This window comes from Camellia sinensis, chromosome 13 (assembly GCF_055761805.1).
Source record: "Camellia sinensis isolate YWXY chromosome 13, ASM5576180v1, whole genome shotgun sequence".
NCBI lineage: Eukaryota > Viridiplantae > Streptophyta > Magnoliopsida > Ericales > Theaceae > Camellia > Camellia sinensis.
In genome coordinates, this window is record NC_138973.1 from 6,975,444 (window position 1) to 6,996,227 (window position 20,784).

The 20,784-nt window shown below is 41.3% G+C and overlaps 1 protein-coding gene across 1 annotated transcript; it reads right to left on the reverse strand.

Annotated features, from left to right (window-relative positions):
- Positions 1-14,515: 14,515 nt before the first annotated feature.
- LOC145805192 (uncharacterized) lies at positions 14,516-19,899 on the reverse strand. Its single transcript, XM_082900250.1, has 5 exons — positions 18,751-19,899; positions 17,822-18,312; positions 15,573-15,898; positions 14,914-15,005; positions 14,516-14,824 (listed from the first exon to the last, which is right to left on the reverse strand). The coding sequence occupies exons 1-5, from the start codon at positions 19,897-19,899 to the stop codon at positions 14,516-14,518; spliced, it is 2,367 nt and encodes a 788-aa protein (XP_082756376.1).
- Between the last annotated feature and the right edge of the window lie 885 nt (positions 19,900-20,784).

Genomic DNA, 20,784 nt, shown 5'->3' on the forward strand with positions numbered 1-20,784 from the left:
CTACCTATATCTAGATTGCGAGTTCTATAATGCTAGAATGACCGCATTTGTATACCGTTTCATGTGTTATGATTGTGTTGGTTTAAAAGGTCCCACCACTTTTGTTTATTATTAATGCAATAATAAAACATGAGATGATTAGTAGTATAAAAATGTGGTTATTATAGCATTATTGTTGCAAGTATCACCAATTTTGAAAAGACTACCCAGATTAACACACAACTACCATATATTGAAGGGGAAAAGGTAAGTAGAATGCAATCTTCATACTCTGGTTTTTCTAGACATTAACAAAAATGAACAAGTAAATAATTATACGGTTAGTCGGGTCATTCATATTTCACGCCAATTTGGTGCTGATACAGAGCAGCCTGCTGTGGCATTGGTTTTTGTGAGGAAGTTTATCCTAATCATCTATTTCACTGGAGATTTGTACTAATATTTGTTTGGAACCCTTGCAAAGGAGGAGATCCTTACGAGTGTTGGTCAAATAGGAGTTAAAATGTGTCACCAGTATTTATAGAAGGGGGTAACAAAGGGAGATGAGTCAACTGCATTTTCCTCAAGGTTCTTTTTTCATGCTTCACTTTCCAACAATGTGATATTTTATTTTTTTTTTTGATTCAACTGAAGAGAAAAACTGTAGACGTCCCCGAACGCCCCGGGAGGGTGAGTCCCATTCTGTTCGTATTGGGGTCACTACAGCTCGGACTCAAATTGTCACGGTTCTCAATCTGAACCAAAGAGTCCAAATCCGGCAAATCGTTTTGAGAAAACAGATTTTGAAAGAAGGGCCAAACATGGACTGCTTTGCCAAATACAGAATTGCCACCTAAATATTTTATTTTGGGAAAATTTAGGAAACCCTGACTCGTTTGCCTAAGGCCACGTGTCCGTCATCACCAAAGTTGCCTCGGCTCGGGAACTTGGGTACGATTGGGGAAGGTCACTTCGTGAGCACCCCTGCTCGCCCAATCAAAGATCGGCCTCTACTAACCATGATATCTATTTTTGAAAACATTATGCGTTCTTATTCCGGTTATTAGCCTAAATTTACTATGTGATGCGCACAGCATACAAGTATAGACTGGATCGTCTGAATTGGAACAAAACATTTCATGTTTCTTTTTGAAAGTGGTTTGATGGTGCTACCCGCAAGTAGGCTAAGATGTGGATTTGCCACCCTCAGGTGGGCTTAGAAAATATGATTTTGCCACTATCTAGTGGGCTTAAAACACACATTTGATGAATTGTTCCAATTTAAATAATCCAACCTTCACCCACAGGCATTCAGGCAGTTATATCACATAAGCAATTAGCCTCATAGTAAGCATGCTATCATGGCAGTCACTCACACGCATGCAAGGATGCTAAAGCATAAAACTTACCGAGTACTCCAAGCCAAAACAGAAGCTAATTAGAAATCCATGCATGATCCTAATTATACAGACATGCCTAATGCAATACATGCAAAAGTGCAACTATAGCAGGCTCGGCTATTCTAAACATGGCATATGAAATGCTACAGCTAACATGTATTCAACTTGGAATTGAAATACAATGCAGTTAGTATGATGCGCCGAGCCCGGTGCATGCAAAACAGATGAATGAATGCAAACATGCTATCATACTGTATGCTAATTGAAACATGCCCTAATCTAACCATCATGAGCAGGTAAATAAAAGGGAGAAAGACGTGGGGTTGGAAGACATACACACACACACGCACACTTATTACAACATTGCCCTCGCGCAGAGGGTCCGAATAAATAATATACAGTCCCAAATAATTACAGTCCAAATATATACAAAACCCTAATTAATTAACAAATTAAATTAGGAAAGTAACAAATTGGCATGCAAGCCAAGGACTGCCTCAAATCTGTTCCGGGTGATGAATGATGCATACTCGGGTTGCCTTGTGCGGAGAATCCCTCGCGATGCCCCGGTTTGTCTCTGTTTGCAATTGTTCTTGGAATGCGTGCCAAGCTCCGGAAGGCTGTCGATTTCTGATTTGCTGCAACAGAGAGCAACAAAGGGGCATGGCAAAGTATTTTCACATATGTATGCATGACTACTCTTCGGGGAGTGTAATCCTCGATCCTCGTGCCACCAATCACGCATATCGATACATGATGGCCGAGGAGTCGAATTACACAACTCAATATGAAATGAATGCACATATAAACACAACAAGACCTAAACTCCATCATGGATAATCCGGAGTGTCGGTGACTGGGAATTGAGACACGTTCTATCACTCGAAGTATGAAACGTCCCCCGTTTCCCGTGCTCGGGCTAACTCCTATCCCAAACACAATGCAATATGCATGACATGCATGAATGCAATTCTAACATGCAACCTAGCATACACAATGCTATGAAATGGCATACACGATGCACGAGGTAACATGGCATACACAATGCGCTAACATACAACCTAGTATACACAATGCTATGAAATGAAATGGCATACACAATGCACAATGGACTTACACCAACATGAGTGGACCTCAGCCACACTCACATCAGTAGCCATGAGATGAAAATGAGACTCTCGAAGTATGCGCACGCATGCACGCAAACCGAGGACCGAACTTAAGACAACAAATGCCACTCTACAAAGCATGGCAAGGCATGTAATATGGTATGCAAACATGCAAATTTCAGCACTAAAATATGATGCTAAACAGCCCCAAAACATGGAAACATGGCACCCGATGCATGGAATGGCCCCGAAACACAAAACTAGGCATACGCATTGGCCTACAGCTATACAAAACATGCATTATTTTATCATGAAGCGTGAAGACAGATGCAATACAGTCCCAAAACATGCATATTTCCAGTTTATAACAAGCCTCAAAAATGAACACAAATAGGGCTAACCTATCATGCAAAAAGAGGCCCTAAAAGAGAGGTTAAACATAAAGGGACAGCATCTGGCTCCAAATGGCAAAGAGCCCTTCAACAAAGTTGAAGAGGGGCTCAAAACAAGGCACTTTACAGTTTACATCAAGCCACAAAAATAATCACAAATAAGGCCAAACTATCATGCAAGAAAAGGCCTAAAAGAGAGATAAAAGAGCAAGTGGTAGCAGGAGGCCTCAAACAGAGGAGAGCCCTTCAACAATGTTGAAGAGGGGCTCAAAAAAAGCTATTTTACAGTTTATAGAAAAGTCCAAAATAACTCAAAAATAGGCCTAAAATACTATGCAAAAATAAGGCCTAAAAGAGAGTTAAAGAAGCAAGTTGTAACAACCCTCATGCTGTTTACTGATTAATGACTGATTGATTACCGATAATCACCGATTACTGCTAAACGGAACTGATAATGACTGATAACTGACTGATAATTGAACTGATTAAAGTACTGAACTGACTGACCGAAATTTAAACTGAATTAAATGAATACATCTGTTTGAATTGCATTCTATCTGTTTGACTGTATGATTATCTGTTCATGCTTATATGTTTAAACTGCTAATTGAAGGCCTTATCGGCGGCCGAATCCGGAATTGGTCAGTGTTTTATGATCCTCATAATTAATGTAATTTTATAGTATAATTATCTGAAAACCGATTAGGTATGATTAAATTAGATTAAAATAAGCCAATTAAAGAGTTTGACATAATTACACTTTTGCCATCTAGTGAGGCCTTTGTTTACTCATATTTGAGCCTTGTGTATGCTTTATCAAAACATTTCTTCAGCCATATTTTGAGCACACCACCGAACTAGAGAGAGAGGAAGTGAGAGAGTGGAATTGTTCTAGAGAATTGGCTTGAAGAGATCATAGGAGATTTGCCTAATTGGACTCCTAAACCTTGAATACAAGCTCTAGGTAAGGATTTCATCTTCTCATTCTTGTGTTTGAACTGGTTCTTGCATGGTTCATGTCTAGTTGTAGAGCTAAGTCATGAATTGGTCCATTAATGGTGAATTGAAGCTCAATCTTTGCATGCATGTTAGTATTGTTGGATTTTGAGTTGAGTTCATGGCAAAAGGTTACATGCATGTTCATAATTTTGTAATGGTCCATGTTTTCACCATGTTTTGAAAAGAATTGGCTCCTTAGAGCATCACATTGGAGCTTCAAAATGGTTTGAATTCATGCATGTTTTGCATGTTCTTCTTCTTCTTGAAAATTGTTTGAAATTGGGTTTGAATAAAACACCCTTGGGCTTTGATTTCCCAAATTGAGTTTTGAATCATGTTATTCTATGTGTCTATAAATGTTTTCCAGAAAATGGGCCCAAGAGGATCGGTTTTAATGCTTTTGAACTTGGTTTTTGGCTTGGAGGTGCAATCTGGAATTTCCAGATTTTGCACTTCCGCTCGAGCGGAGGAAGTGCCGCTCGAGCGTAGAATTCGAGCATCCAGTATTTCTGCATTGTTTTGCAGTCCGCTCGAGCGGAGGATTGGGCGCTCGAGCGGAGTCATGTCTCACGCTCGAGCGGGCATCGAGCGGAGATTTCACCCATCCAGTACTTTTACAGTAAGCTCGAGCGGGAAAGTTTACGCTCGAGCGTGTACCTTTGTTGCATGTCCGCTCGAGGGGGGAAACCTGAGCTCGAGCGGAACTCTGTTTTTCTGAAAATGCTTTTAAATGTACATCTTTGCATCCTCATCCCATTCTAGGCATTCTTAGGCCTAGTTTAAGGCATCTTGTTGAGGATATAGATGTAGAACACACCGAGGCATTAGGAATTAAGTCATTACCGTTCCCAATTGGGTAGCTTAGCGTGTGTTCAATCTGTTAACTGTGTAGGGTTGGCGACTGGGGAGACACGCTCTAGCATACTGTAGCCCAAACTCTGTGCGTAACAATTGTGTAAAGATATGTTCAACTGATATCTTTTGAATACTGAACTGAACTGTTTACTGAACTGGTATTACTGAATGAATGTATGTCCTTTATTTCTGAACTGTACTGTGGCATCCTTAGTACCTACTGTTTACTGTTACTGTTACTGTTACAGAGATCTCTGTCGGTTCCCTCGTGGAGCCACTACTGTTTACTGACTGATGGCCATCATTACTGTTCGGTCTTTTAAGACCTACTGTTACTGTTATGCTAATGGATGTACCACATATGACTGTTTACTGTACTGAACAACTGAAATACTGATTGAATTGAACTGTTTTCATTACTGTAAGGACATTCATTCTAAACCCCTTTACGCTTTATGTTATTCACTGGGCTTTAGCTCACCGCTCATATATATATGTAGGTGTACAGGCACCAGATCGGAGCTAGGAGCGTCAGGGTAACTGCAGTTTTGTCAAGCCAGCCTTTGTGCCTCACTGCGAGGTTCCGAGTTGCCATGCTATGGCTTTGGGGTGTTTTGTTTGTTTTCCCCCGCCTGTCTTCATACTGTCTAACTGTTCTGTATGGACTGAATGTTTACCGTACTGTTATCAAGGGATTAGGTCCCTGTACTGTGTGACTGTAAATGCTGTATAGACCGTACTGTTTGTATGTATGAATGCATGAAAAATCTTTTTGGCATACAGACCGTCACAGCTCATTGGACATTGTTTAATTACTGTTTTGGCTTCCGCCAGGCCCTGTACTCTGTTTTACTGTATTACTGTTCAGCAGGCCTTCGGTAATCTCGGATTACTGGCCGGTTACGGTGCTAAACCCATAGGGCCGGGTTTCGGTCGTGACAGAGTGGTATCAGAGCGATACTTAACCACGAGTTATACCGCACACACGTGTCCAGATGAGCTATAGGGTGTCCTAGAAACGTAATTAGGGCATCTCATGAGCATGATAAGTGTGTGGTTATGTTATGACTGAGTTTTGACTGAATACATGCTAATGTGTTAAACTGTGAAACAATGACTGCTTGTGTTTAAAACTGTTATAACTGCTTATAGTGAAAATGGATAACGCAAACACTGCAAATGAACCTGAATCCTCATCTACTGAGGCCAGAATGGAAAGAATGATGGAACTGATAACTGCTAGACTTGATCAACAGAACCAACAGCCCCCACCTCCTCCTCCTCCGATACAACCGGAACCTAATGTGAATGTGAATGATGGGGATATTATTGCTCTCACCCATAAATTCAACAAGATGAAACCGCCATCCTTTCAGGGAGGCCTCGAACCGTTAAAGGCTGAAGCTTGGGTGCTTGAAACAGAAAAATTATTTGAAGTGTTTCCGTGCTCGGAAGCGAATAAGGTATTGCTAGCTACCTTCACCCTACAAGAAGAAGCTAGAAGGTGGTGGATGTTGATCCGCGATACAAGCACTGTTATGACTTGGGCTCAGTTCAAGGAGTCCTTCTTTGAAAAGTACTTCCCTCAGTGTGTCAGGGATAGAAAAGTGACTGAATTTGAACAGCTGAAGCAGGGCACAATGTCCGTTGCAGAGTATGAAACCAAATTTACTGAACTTGCCCGTTATGCACCGCACATGGTGGATACTGAATATAAGAAGGCCAGAAAATTTGAAGGTGGCCTTAATGTGGCAATACTTGACCGGATAAATGTTTTGAAACTACCGACTTTTGTGGGTGTTCTCGACCGGGCATTGATGGCCGAGTCGAACATTGCAGCAGTGAAACAATCTGAAACACCAACAACTGAATGGCATGGTAAAAGGCAGGGTTTCAAATTCAAGAAAGGCTAGCACAACCCGGCCAACAAGAAACAGAACACGGGATCAACGACTAGCCCCAGCCAAGGGAGTGGATTCATACCGCCCTGCTCTGTATGTGGCAACAAGCACAAGGGGGTTTGTCACAAATTATCTGGAGCCTGTTACAGGTGTGGCAAGGTGGGCCACATGGTTAAAGATTGTCCTTCTGCTCCTCAAGGCAATAGCAAAGCTGCAGCCAGCGGCGCAGCATCAAACGCTCCACCAAAACCGAACCCTAAGGCTACCGGGAAAGAGCCTGTGAGGCAAGGCCGAGTGTTCGCACTAGTACCGGGAGATGTGCAGAATAACGAGACCGTTGTGTCAGGTATTCTCTCTATTTGTACACAAAATGCATATGTATTGATTGATTCGGGGTCTACGCATTCTTATGTATCGCATGCTTTCTCACGGAAATTGAATAGACCCTTAGAACCCATGAACTATCTGCTAGCCGTATCATCACCCGTAGGGGGATCCATGACATGTGCTTATATGTACCCCACATGTGAAATTATTGTTGGGGATATGCATCTGTTTATTGATTTACTGCCATTAAACATTGATCATTTTGATGTTATATTGGGGATGGACTGGTTAACAAAACATCATGCCACTATTGACTGTGTGACCAAGCAAGTTGTTTTCCGTCCACCTAGTCTGCCTGAATTTGTGTTTAATGGGGTTGGAGTAGTACCTCCCCCGTATCTGATTTCATCTGTGAAGGCTGTGAAACTGATTAGAAAGGGCTGTAAGGGATATTTGTGTTCTGTACTGACTGTATCTACTGATGATAATGTTAATGTGAACTGTATTCCTATAGTCAGAGAATTCCCAGATGTTTTTCCAGATGATCTGCCAGGGGATTTGACTGACAGGGAGATTGAATTTACTGTTGATGTGATTCCCGGAACACAGCCGGTTTCTAAAGCTCCTTACCGAATGGCTCCAACTGAACTGAAAGAACTGAAAGTGCAACTGCAGGAACTGCTGGACAAGAAGTTTATCAGGCCTAGTACTTCACCGTGGGGTGCACCGGTTTTGTTTGTAAAGAAGAAAGATGGCTCACTGAGACTGTGCATTGGCTATCGTGAACTGAATAAGGTAACTGTAAAGAATAAATACCCATTACCGCGTATTGATGACCTGTTTGATCAGTTACAGGGTGCACAAGTGTTTTCTAAGATTGATCTCAGATCAAGGTATCATCAACTGAAGGTTAAACTGGAAGACATTGATAAAACTGCTTTTAGAACGAGGTATGGCCATTATGAATTTTTAGTTATGCCTTTTGGAGTCACGAATGCCCCTGCTGCATTTATAGACCTTATGAACAGAATCTTTAAACCGTACCTTGATGACTTCATTGTAGTGTTTATTGATGACATATTGATTTACTCCAAGAGTAAAGAAGAACATGAACATCATCTGAGACTTGCCCTGCAGACCCTAAGAGAACAGAAACTATATGCTAAACTGTCTAAATGTGAATTTTGGCTTGACCATGTTATGTTTTTAGGGCATGTTGTTAGCAAAAATGGAATTTCTGTTGATCCGCAGAAAATTGAAGCTGTAGTGAACTGGCCTAGACCAACAAATGTGACTGAAGTCCGAAGCTTTTTGGGATTGGCTGGATATTACAGAAGATTTGTTAAAGATTTCTCCAAAATTGCTTTACCGTTGACTCAACTGACTCAGAAGGGAATACCATTTGACTGGACTGACCAAAGCGAATCTGCTTTCCAGGAGTTGAAAACTCGACTTGTGACTGCACCAGTTTTGACTTTACCCTCAGGTACGGATGGGTATACTGTATTTAGTGATGCTTTTCATAAGGGTTTGGGGTGTGTTTTAATGCAGAATGGGAGAGTAATTGCCTATGTTTCCCGTCAACTGAGACCGCATGAAAAGAACTACCCGACCCATGATCTGGAACTTGCTGCAGTAGTATTTGCACTGAAAATCTGGCGTCACTATCTGTATGGGGTGACATGTGAAGTATACACTGATCACAAAAGTTTAAAATATTTCTTCACACAGAAAGAACTGAACATGAGACAGCGGAGATGGCTAGAACTGATTAAAGATTATGACCTACAGATACTGTACCATCCGGGAAAAGCCAATACCGTTGCCGATGCATTGAGCCAGAAATCGATTGGAAATCTAGCATGTTTGCTCACCGGACAGAAAGAGTTGCTTTGTGACCTTGAAAAATCTGAAATTGAAATTGTTTTACGAGAACAAGGTGGAACCTTAGCTGCTATTTCTGCTCAACCGGCACTGATTGAAGAGATTAAAGAGAAACAACAACTGGATGACTTCTTGAAGAAGATCATCGGAGAAAGAGAATCTAAACCGAGACCGGGATTCAAATTTGAGAACAATGTACTGAAATTTCATGAAAGACTGTGTGTACCGAATGATACTGAACTGAAAAGAAGAGTTCTGCAAGAGGGCCACAACTCAAGATTTTCTATTCACCTGGGAAATACGAAAATGTACCAAGATCTGAAACTGAATTTCTAGTGGCCGGGAATGAAGAAAGAAATTGCTGACTTTGTGTCCAAATGTCTTCATTGCCAACAAGTCAAAGCTGAACATCAACGACCCGCAGGCTTATTGCAGTCCTTATCCATACCAGAGTGGAAATGGGAGCATATCACCATAGATTTTATTGTGGGATTACCTCGCTCCAGAAAAGGTATGGATTCAATTTGGGTTATTGTTGATAGACTAACCAAATCTGCTCACTTCTTACCTGTCAAGACGATTTATAATGCAGACAAATTGGCTGTTATCTATATTGATGAAATTGTTAGACTGCATGGAGTGCCTGTGTCTATTGTTTCTGACAGGGATTCGAAGTTTACATCGAGGTTTTGGCAAAGCCTACAGACTGCACTGGGTACTGAACTGAGACTGAGTAGTGCCTATCATCCTCAGACAGATGGCCAATCAGAAAGGACCATCCAAACTCTGGAGGATTTACTGAGAATGTGTGTCCTTGATTTTCAAGGAGATTGGGAAAGTCATCTGCCATTAGTTGAATTCGCCTACAACAATAGCTACCATTCGAGTATTGGTATGGCGCCTTTCGAGGCATTGTATGGCAGAAAATGTAGATCTCCGATTTGCTGGGCAGAAGTCGGAGATGGGCCTTTGCTTGGGCCCGAGATTGTGTATGAAACAACTGAAAAAGTGAAACTGATACAACAGAGACTAAAAACTGCACAGAGTAGACAGAAAAGCTATGCAGATGTTAGAAGACGAGACAGAGAGTATGAAGTGGGTGATCACGTGTTTGTGAAAGTGACACTAATGAAAGGCCAGACTCGTTTTGGAGTCAAAGGCAAGTTAGCGCCAAGATACGTCGGACCGTATGAGATTATTGAGAAAATTAATCCGGTGGCGTATCAAGTTGCGCTCCCTCCTGAAATGGAGCATATGCATAACGTCTTCCACATTTCCATGTTGAGAGACTACCTCTGGGATCCCTTACATGTGATTGAGCCTACTCGGATAGTGTTGAGTGATGACTACACTTACGAGGAACGGCCTATACAGATTGTAAACCGACAGATCAAGAAACTGAGGAACAAAGAGATCCCGCTAGTAAAAGTTGACTGACAGAACCATGGTGGCGTGTATGCCACTTGGGAAAGGGAAGATGACATGGCCAAAAGATATCCTGAACTGTTTCCACTGAATCCTGTTTTCTTCCAGAATGAAGGTAACTCGAGTTTAGAGGACTAAACTCTTTATAAGGAGGGGAGACTGTAACAACCCTCATGCTGTTTACTGATTAATGACTGATTGATTACCGATAATCACCGATTACTGCTAAACGGAACTGATAATGACTGATAACTGACTGATAATTGAACTGATTAAAGTACTGAACTGACTGACCGAAATTTAAACTGAATTAAATGAATACATCTGTTTGAATTGCATTCTATCTGTTTGACTGTATGATTATCTGTTCATGCTTATATGTTTAAACTGCTAATTGAAGGCCTTATCGGCGGCCGAATCCGGAATTGGTCAGTGTTTTATGATCCTCATAATTAATGTAATTTTATAGTATAATTATCTGAAAACCGATTAGGTATGATTAAATTAGATTAAAATAAGCCAATTAAAGAGTTTGACATAATTACACTTTTGCCATCTAGTGAGGCCTTTGTTTACTCATATTTGAGCCTTGTGTATGCTTTATCAAAACATTTCTTCAGCCATATTTTGAGCACACCACCGAACTAGAGAGAGAGGAAGTGAGAGAGTGGAATTGTTCTAGAGAATTGGCTTGAAGAGATCATAGGAGATTTGCCTAATTGGACTCCTAAACCTTGAATACAAGCTCTAGGTAAGGATTTCATCTTCTCATTCTTGTGTTTGAACTGGTTCTTGCATGGTTCATGTCTAGTTGTAGAGCTAAGTCATGAATTGGTCCATTAATGGTGAATTGAAGCTCAATCTTTGCATGCATGTTAGTATTGTTGGATTTTGAGTTGAGTTCATGGCAAAAGGTTACATGCATGTTCATAATTTTGTAATGGTCCATGTTTTCACCATGTTTTGAAAAGAATTGGCTCCTTAGAGCATCACATTGGAGCTTCAAAATGGTTTGAATTCATGCATGTTTTGCATGTTCTTCTTCTTCTTGAAAATTGTTTGAAATTGGGTTTGAATAAAACACCCTTGGGCTTTGATTTCCCAAATTGAGTTTTGAATCATGTTATTCTATGTGTCTATAAATGTTTTCCAGAAAATGGGCCCAAGAGGATCGGTTTTAATGCTTTTGAACTTGGTTTTTGGCTTGGAGGTGCAATCTGGAATTTCCAGATTTTGCACTTCCGCTCGAGCGGAGGAAGTGCCGCTCGAGCGTAGAATTCGAGCATCCAGTATTTCTGCACTGTTTTGCAGTCCGCTCGAGCGGAGGATTGGGCGCTCGAGCGGAGTCATGTCTCACGCTCGAGCGGGCATCGAGCGGAGATTTCACCCATCCAGTACTTTTACAGTAAGCTCGAGCGGGAAAGTTTACGCTCGAGCGTGTACCTTTGTTGCATGTTCGCTCGAGCGGGGAAACCTGAGCTCGAGCGGAACTCTGTTTTTCTGAAAATGCTTTTAAATGTACATCTTTGCATCCTCATCCCATTCTAGGCATTCTTAGGCCTAGTTTAAGGCATCTTGTTGAGGATATAGATGTAGAACACACTGAGGCATTAGGAATTAAGTCATTACCGTTCCCAATTGGGTAGCTTAGTGTGTGTTCAATCTGTTAACTGTGTAGGGTTGGCGACTGGGGAGACACGCTCTAGCATACTGTAGCCCAAACTCTGTGAGTAACAATTGTGTAAAGATATGTTCAACTGATATCTTTTGAATACTGAACTGAACTGTTTACTGAACTGGTATTACTGAATGAATGTATGTCCTTTATTTCTGAACTGTACTGTGGCATCCTTAATACCTACTGTTTACTGTTACTGTTACTGTTACAGAGATCTCTGTCGGTTCCCTCGTGGAGCCACTACTGTTTACTGACTGATGGCCATCATTACTGTTCGGTCTTTTAAGACCTACTATTACTGTTATGCTAATGGATGTACCACATATGACTGTTTACTGTACTGAACAACTGAAATACTGATTGAATTGAACTGTTTTCATTACTGTAAGGACATTCATTTTAAACCCCTTTACGCTTTATGTTATTCACTGGGCTTTAGCTCACCGCTCATATATATATGTAGGTGTACAGGCACCAGATCGGAGCTAGGAGCGTCAGGGTAACTCCAGTTTTGTCAAGCCAGCCTTTGTGCCTCACTGCGAGGTTCCGAGTTGCCATGCTATGGCTTTGGGGTGTTTTGTTTGTTTTCCCCCGCCTGTCTTCATACTGTCTAACTGTTCTGTATGGACTGAATGTTTACCATACTGTTATCAAGGGATTAGGTCCCTGTACTGTGTGACTGTAAATGCTGTATAGACCGTACTATTTGTATGTATGAATGCATGAAAAATATTTTTGGCATACAGACCGTCACAGCTCATTGGACATTGTTTAATTACTGTTTTGGCTTCCGCCAGGCCCTGTACTCTGTTTTACTGTATTACTGTTCAGCAGGCCTTCGGTAATCTCGGATTACTGGCCGGTTACGGTGCTAAACCCATAGGGCCGGGTTTGGGTCGTGACACAAGTGATAGCTTCTGGCCTCAAATAGTGAGGAGCCTTTCTACAAAGTTGAAGAGGAGCTCAAAATAAGGTATTTTCCAGTTTTTCTCGAAGCCCAGAAATGCTTACAAATAGGGCTAACATATTATGCAAGAAAAGGGCCAAAAGAGAGATAAAAGGGAAAGGGACAGCAGATGGCCTCAATCTGAGAAAAACCCTTAATCAAACATGAATATTAGCTCAAAATAAGACTATTTACAGTTTGGGTTGTAGCCCGAAAATGTAAGCAAGTATGGCTTAGATACAAAGCAAAAAAAGACTAGAAAATGGAAGAAAATGACTCACCCTTGTAGAACCAAACTTCAGCAGCTTTTGGACCAAGGAAGGGTGCTCCTAAACTCTGAAAAATAGCCTCAAGTTTCTGGAAGTGGAGTGTGGATTTATAGGCTATGAGTTGGTGTAGAAATGGTGTAGGAACAAAGGTGTTTTGAGGCTTGGAAGAGAGAGAGAGAGAGATTTAATGCAAAGGCTCCAAACTAATTTTTTGTAACCCCTCAAAATACAGCTGAGGGGATGGTTATATAGGCAAAGGAGGGGAGGAAAATGGGGGAAAATGAATTCAAATTTCCCCCCAAAAGGGCACCCCCCGGATGCAGGATCTGGGGGGAAAAAGAGGTCACAGCTAGAAGGAACAGGGTGTGAGGGTCATGGCCGGCCAGGTTTTGGGGGTTTAGGTGGTCGGCCGACCACCTCCCATGGCCGGCCGACCAAGGGTCAAAGGGGTCAAGCAAAATTACTGGTCGGCCACCTCAAAAAGGTGGCCTCCCATGTGTGCACAACATAACTGTGTGGTTGAAACCCAGAAAAAGTGAACCAGGAGAGAGAAAAGACCATTTTTTAGAGGGGGTCAAAAGGGTCAAGAACAATTACTGGTCGGCCACCAAATATTGGTGGCCTCCCAGGTGTGTACAACACAAATATGGGGTTTAGGGTTCAAGAAAGTGGCTCTAGGGTGGTCAACATTGGCTTTCAAGTGAGGAAAACGGGCGTCGGAGAGCGATGAAGAAATAAAACTGGTTTTTTGGAACAATTTCTGGCCTCCCACCCTCCTATAGGCTTCCTAACTATGAAAATAAGGTCTCCACCAAAAATGAACCAAAACGGATGCAAAACGGAGGTTTGGGGACCGAAACGCGCGGCCCGAGGCCCCGAAAATGGGCTGTTAAGCACCGGAGGTGGCGTTTGACCACGAAGTTGGTCTCTCAGGCCACAGTGTTCCTCAAAAGGGAGGAAATAAAGTGTATACCAAAAACTGGAGCAAACGGAGGTGGTTAGGTGGTCCCGAACCGAGGCACACGGCCGTCGGCTCCGAAAAATTAGAAACTGGGCTCCAAATGGGAAAAATGGCCTACGACCGCGAAACGTAGCCTACGGCCACTGAGAGATGGTCTACGAGACCTCTCCCTCCCTCCGGGAAGAGAAAACAGAGAAAATAGAGCTTGGTTCGCAAACCGAGACAAGCCGCGAAAGAGTCCGGAAGTCCGGAGGCAAGGCTCGCAGCCGAGACTCTGAAACTTCTGAATGAGCACAATATCCAACATCACCAAGCGCTCAATTAGTGACGTCTGAGTCTTAAGGTTGGTGAAAAATGGGGTGTCTTCAAAAACATATTACAACACTAAAGTCATGGGATATTAGAATCCCTTCTTGAACCAACATTGATCATGTCAGTAGCTAGCAAAGAGAAAATAGAATTAGGTGGGTCTTCTAGAAAGAGGAGATGTTCCTGCTGATTCAATCCAAGATTAGCCATAGCATCTGCACTGTGATTTGCTTCCCTGGGAATTGTGGCAATAGTGCATTGACAGCTTCTGAGTATGAAGTTTGCGTCTTGAATAAGTGCTCGATAAGGCGAATTCTCTCCAGTTCCGTCTCGGATGAGTTCCCTGGACAAGTGGGAGTCAATTTCGATTTGGATGTTAGCCATTCCTTTCTGCATGATTATGGTGAGCTCTCTATATATGCCCCAAAGTTCAGCTTCAAGACTTGTACAGTTGCCTAAATAGCCATAATAGCCCAAACCCAGGTACCTATTTCATCTCGAAGTAACCCACCAAAACCAGATTGGCCAGGATCACCCTTGGAGCATCCATTGGTGTTGAGTTTAAGTTGACCTGCAATAGGACAAGACCAGAGCATTAGTGTAGGATCTTTAAAGTTTGGGTGAAGGATAGCTTGAAAAGCTTCCTAAGTTTCCATAGCCTTTTGGAGTATGGTATTAACACTGATATGAGGAGGTTAAGTAAAATTCTCGAACACTTCTTTGCTCCTGTCTGTCCAAATGATCCATAGGGCTGTTAAAAAAACTGTGGACCGGTGAGTATTGTTGAGATATTCCTTGCTTTGGATATTGGTTGTGATCCAATCCTTAAAGGTAGCACTGTTGCTGTGTTTCCACTAGGTAAAGTTCTGCAGATTCAGCCAGATGGCCTTAGCTTTTGTGCAGCTTTTGAGTAAATGTTGCATGTCTTCTCTGGATGAATGACATCTGGGACATAGATCTGTGTCTGACAGATTCCTGATGAGTCTCATATGATTAGTAAGTAATCTTTCATGCATGACAAGCCAGAGAAATGTTCTCAGTTTGTGAAGGGCCTTTAATTTCCAAATCCATTACCAGTTAGGTCCATCAGAATCTTGGATAGATAAGGCTTGGTAAGCTGCTGCAGTAGAGTACTTACCAGTGAGGGAGCTTCTCCAATGAGGAGTGTCATTATAGAGCACATATCTGGGTCTATGGATTCTTAGAATGGTATCTAAAGTCTGTTGAGGAAGTAGGTTATAAAGTGAAGTGAGGTCCCAGTTTCCATCATCATCAAGGATGGAATTGACTTTGGTTAGATCATCAGTGTGTACTCCCTGATTTGTCATGCATAGAGGTTGTTCACCACACCACCAGTCAGTCCATAGAGAGACATGCTCTCCAGTCCCAATATCCCATTTAATATTTCTATCTAAGACATCTCTGTTTTTAATAATGCTTTTCCAGGTATGAGAGGCTTGTCTCCTAATGAGCCAGTTGGATATAGAATGGGTTTTTAGTAGGGGTGGGCAACGGTTTATCCGAACCGCTCAAACCGCCCCGCAAACATAATGCGGGCGGATGCGGTTTGAAATATGACAAATTTGCAGGTTGCGGGCGGGTCACGGGTTAAAACCGCAACCCACAAAAACCGCCGTACTTTAATTAGTATTATTATTTTTTTTTTTTTATATACCAACTTTGTAACTTTAACAGGAGCACAGGGTTGCAGCTCATATGCTCTCCCATTGGAATGATGACACAGCTCATATGCTTGTCTACTGAAGTGTTGATATAGCTCATATGCTTATCTGTGGTAGTGTGATATAGCTCATATGCTTATCTGTTGAAGTACTGATATAGCTCATATGCTTATCTGTGGTAGTGTGATTTAGCTCATATGCTTATCTGTTGAAGTATTGATATGGCTCATATGCTTATCTGTGGTAATGTTGATATAGCTCATATGTTTATCTGTGGTAGTAGTGATATAGCTCATATGCTTGTCTATTGGGATGTTTGTTTAATTTGATATAGCACTAAAATGTATATCATCATCGTTTGTGAAGTATGGAAGTGGTTTATGTGTTTTTGATACAACACCAAAATGTGTATCCACCTTAAATTTTCGAAAGTGTTCTAGTGGTGAATTATAATCACATCAAAGGTTTTGGCCAGAGTACTGAGCCTTGTTTTCAAACTCAATGTTGAATAAGAAAAGGAAAGTGAATTGTAATTTAGACTTGATTGTCATGGAGTTATAATAAGATGTAAATGGATGTGTAAGTGTTGACCATGTATCTGTTGCTAATCTTTTAGTCATTGTTCATAGTTGGTTTAGTGTATTTCTACTGGGCTGTGGCTCACCCTTTATGGGACATCATTTTCAGGTACAGGTAGCGTGCCACCTCCAAGGACATAGCTTGGGAGGATAGAGGCAGACAGATTTCACTTGTTGTTTAGCTTTCTTGATATATTACCTGTAAATTCAAGTCAAGGGCTTAAGATGTATGGAGTTAGTACTTTTCTTTTTGTAACCAAGTATGTACTTGGAAAGCTGTAAGCCCGTAGGACATTTATTTATGTTGATTAGCATGTAATATTCTTGTAAGAACTACTCTGACGAATAGAAGTGTGGTTGATTTTCTCTTATATCTTGCATGTCTAATTGATGGGTTTTATGTATTATTTTGAGGGCGTTACAACAAATTTGCGGGTTGCGGGCGGGTCACGGGTTAAAACCGCAACCCGCAAAAACCGCCGCACTTTAATTAGTATTATTATTATTATTATTATTTATATACCAACTTTGTAACTTTAACAGGAGCACCATTATGTTCTCTATGACACTAGGATCCTTATTTTTAAGTATTTCTCAACTTTCTTAATGTCATAGAATTATCAAGTCCTAAACTTGGTTTCTTATATGATTTTCATTGATGATTCATCCACTTTTTCCTAATAAAATTTTTCTTCTGGTGATCGATGAAGCTTCTAGTTTGATTATTGATTATTGAATTGACAATTCTAATTGAGTACAACCTTTAATACATTGATATACATTTTTTTCATGACAAAAATGCTAGTGATATTAAATTTTTATTTGTAAACTCATCAGAAAATTGTTATCAAATGATCACAAATATATTAAATGAATCTAATACTTAAATTCGATGGGAAAAAAAAAACTTAAAAATTAATTTTTAAAGAAAAAAGTGTAAACCGCAAACCGCCCGCACATCTACAAACCCTATCCGCACAAACCGCAAACCGCACTGCGGGCGGTTGCGGGTTGACTTTTTCCTAAACCGCATAGATGTGGGCGGGTCAAAACCGAACCGCAAACCGCACAAAATCGATCCGCGAACACCCCTAGTTTTTAGGTACTTAATTTTGAGGACCTCATACCACAGCTCATTTGAGTTAGTGACAATTTTCCAACCAGGCTTAGAGAGAAAGGCAGAATTTTGGATTCTGGCTTGCTTAATACCTAAACTCCCATGTTTCTTACTTTTGCAGACCTGCTGCCAGTTTACTAGATGGACTTTTCTCCTAGTTTCAGTACTACCCCAGAGGAAATTTCTATTGAGTTTGTCAATTTGGTCACAAACTTTCCTAGGGATTTCCATAGTTCGCATAAGATGGTTAGGCATAGCAGAAGTGACAACCTTAATGAGGGTTGTTCCACAAGCTAGGGACAAGTTTTTTGCTTTCCATCCAGATAGTCTGTGGGCCATTTTATCAAGGATGGCAGTAAATTGGGATTTGGAAACTCTGCTATGGAGAAGGGGGGTACCCAGGTATTTACCTAGATCAGCAGTGAGGGAAATGCCAACATGAAAGTTGAGAGAAGTGGCTTCCCTTCTAGGGACATTAGAAGAAAAGAACAGCTTGGATTTCTAAAAATTGATTTTTTGACCAGACATAGCACAGAATTCAGAAAGAACATCCATGATACAATCACAATTTCTTTTAGTAGCTCTAGCAAATAAGATAAGATCATTAGCAAAAAATAAATCGGAAATGGGAGGGCTGTTTCTAGATGCTTGAAGGCCTGTCCATTCACCATTTTCAGATTTTTTCCTAATCATATTGGACGGATTTTCCATGCAAAGCACAAATAGGTAAGGGGATAGAGGATCCCCCTGTCTGAGTCCTCTGCCCATACTAATGCTGGGTAAGGTCTTACCATTCCAAATGATGGCCGAGTTAACGTTAGACACACAGTTCATAATAAGACTGATCCAATCAGGATTAAGATTAAGCTCTTTAAGCGAGTGGTGGATGAAATCCTAGGAAATGCGATCATAGGCTCTTTCCAAATCTATTTTGAGAACCATGCCTCCAACCTTGCCTTTCTTACCTCTAAGGGTGTGGAGAATTTCTTGGGTTATGATAATGTTATCAGTGGTAGTCCTCCCAGGGATAAAACTGCTTTGGTTGGAGCTGATGAGGTCAGAGAGAAGGGGCCGAAGGCGGTTGACAATAATTTTAGTAATGGTCTTGTAGGTGACATTACAGAGGCTTATGGGGCGAAATTGTTTGATAGACTCAGGGTTTTGAAGTTTGGGAATAAGGACAATTTGTGTTTCATTGATCTTAGTGGGGATAGTCTTGTGCTGGAAACAGTCTTTGACAAAATGGCAGACAGAATTACCTATTATGTTCCAGTTATTATGGTAAAAGACAGCTTGGAGCCCATCCTTACCAGGGGCTTTAAAAGCTTTAATGCTTTTAACGGCATTCCAGATTTCAGTGTTAGTCACAGGTAATTGAAGATTGGCATTATCATCTCTAGAAATGTCATTTCTAGCAAGATTAACCCAATTATCAAGCACATGAGTTTCTTCATAATGGAACAAATTGGTGAAATGGTTCAAAATATGGGCTTTAAGATCATCACTGTTAGAGATCCAGGTGCCACTCTCATCCCTTAATACTTGGATTTTTAATTTTCTTCTCTTGGTAAGGATAGAGGTGTAAAAGAATTTTGTATTCCCATCACCCATGGTGAGCCACTTATTACGGGATTTCTGGTACCACAAAATTTCTTCCTGGAACAGGGTCATGTTAAACTGCTTAATGAGATCTTTCTCAAGAAAATGAAGGCTATGAGAAAAATTACCAGCTTGGGATTTTTGTATGCCTTCAATACGAGCCAAAAGATTTCTTTTTCTTTTGAAGATGTTACCAAAAACTTCTTTATTCCATATTTTAGTATTGTGGGTGAAGTTGTCAATGGCTTCAAGAAGTTTAAACTCCATATTAAGCCAAGATTTATGGACAACATCAAAAAAACCAGGATGGCATAACCAAGCACCTTCAAGACGGAAAGGTCTATTAAGAGGGGTTGATGAATGCATACCTTGGGTATAAACCACCAGTGGAGAGTGATCCGAATAGGTTCTGGGAAGGGTCCGCACAGAACCTTCAGGGAACAAAGCTTGCCACTGCTCATTGCACATGGCTCTGTCTAGCCTTTCCATGGTGTTAGCCATGCCTTGTTTGTTATTGGTCTAAGTAAACCGAGGCCCTACACTTCCCAAGTCAATGAGATTACAGTTGTTGATGCGTTCTCTGAATCTTTGAGTTCTGTTCTGGTTCTAAGATTGTGTGAAACTCCTCCTCTCATTCTGGTGAGCATAGTCATTAAAATCTCCCATAACAAGCCAGGGTTTTTTCATATGGCTAGCTGTGTCCTCAAGGTTTTCCCAAAGAGTCTCCCGAGATAGAGGGTTGGGGCTGGCATAAACTGCATTAAGAACCCATTCTTCGAAATCCTCTTTGTGAATAGTGGCTTGAATAAATTGATTTGAGACTGCGGAAGCCCGAACATTAACCTGATCTGTATCCCAGATCAACTAGATGCCACCAGCACGGCCAGTTGGGTTAACAATGGTGGAAGCTGAAAAACCCATGTTGGTGAAAAAAATTCCCATAGAACTAAAAGGGACTTTGGTTTCCATGAGGTTGATGATCCCAGGTTTATGGATGTTGAGGAGTTCACGCATGTTTCTTCGAAAGGTATTATTACCTGCCCCTCGGCAGTTCCAAATCAGTATTTTGAGGGAATCCATAGACAATGGGAAGGGTAAAGGTTCAGTGGCAAGTTGGGGCAAGGTACTACGTATCCTTCGATGATTCTGATCGGTGGACCTCATGGATGCCATCTGGACAGAATGGACTGGTGTCCCTGGAATTTTGCTCCACCCTAGTTCGATTCTCATGCGTAGTTACTTGATCCACCAGATGGTGTCTATGCTGTGAATGGCTTCTGATCCTTTCTCTATCAATAGGCCCCGTGCTTCGCCTTCCATCCTGTGAATGGACGCTGTCTGTGGGGCTGTTTCTTCGTCCCCAATGTCTATTAG

Excerpts from the sequence above, each read along its gene's own strand:
- LOC145805192 (XM_082900250.1), bottom strand. The coding sequence starts at position 19,899 with ATGGAAAGGCTAGACAGAGCCATGTGCAATGAGCAGTGGCAAGCTTTG. Across the intron at positions 18,313-18,750 it reads AAGGCAAGGTTGGAGGCATG|AAATCCAAGCTGTTCTTTTC; the intron begins GTTCTCAAAATA and ends ATCAATTTTTAG. Across the intron at positions 15,899-17,821 it reads ACTAACTCAAATGAGCTGTG|GAGACAAGCCTCTCATACCT; the intron begins GTATGAGGTCCT and ends CTGGCTCATTAG.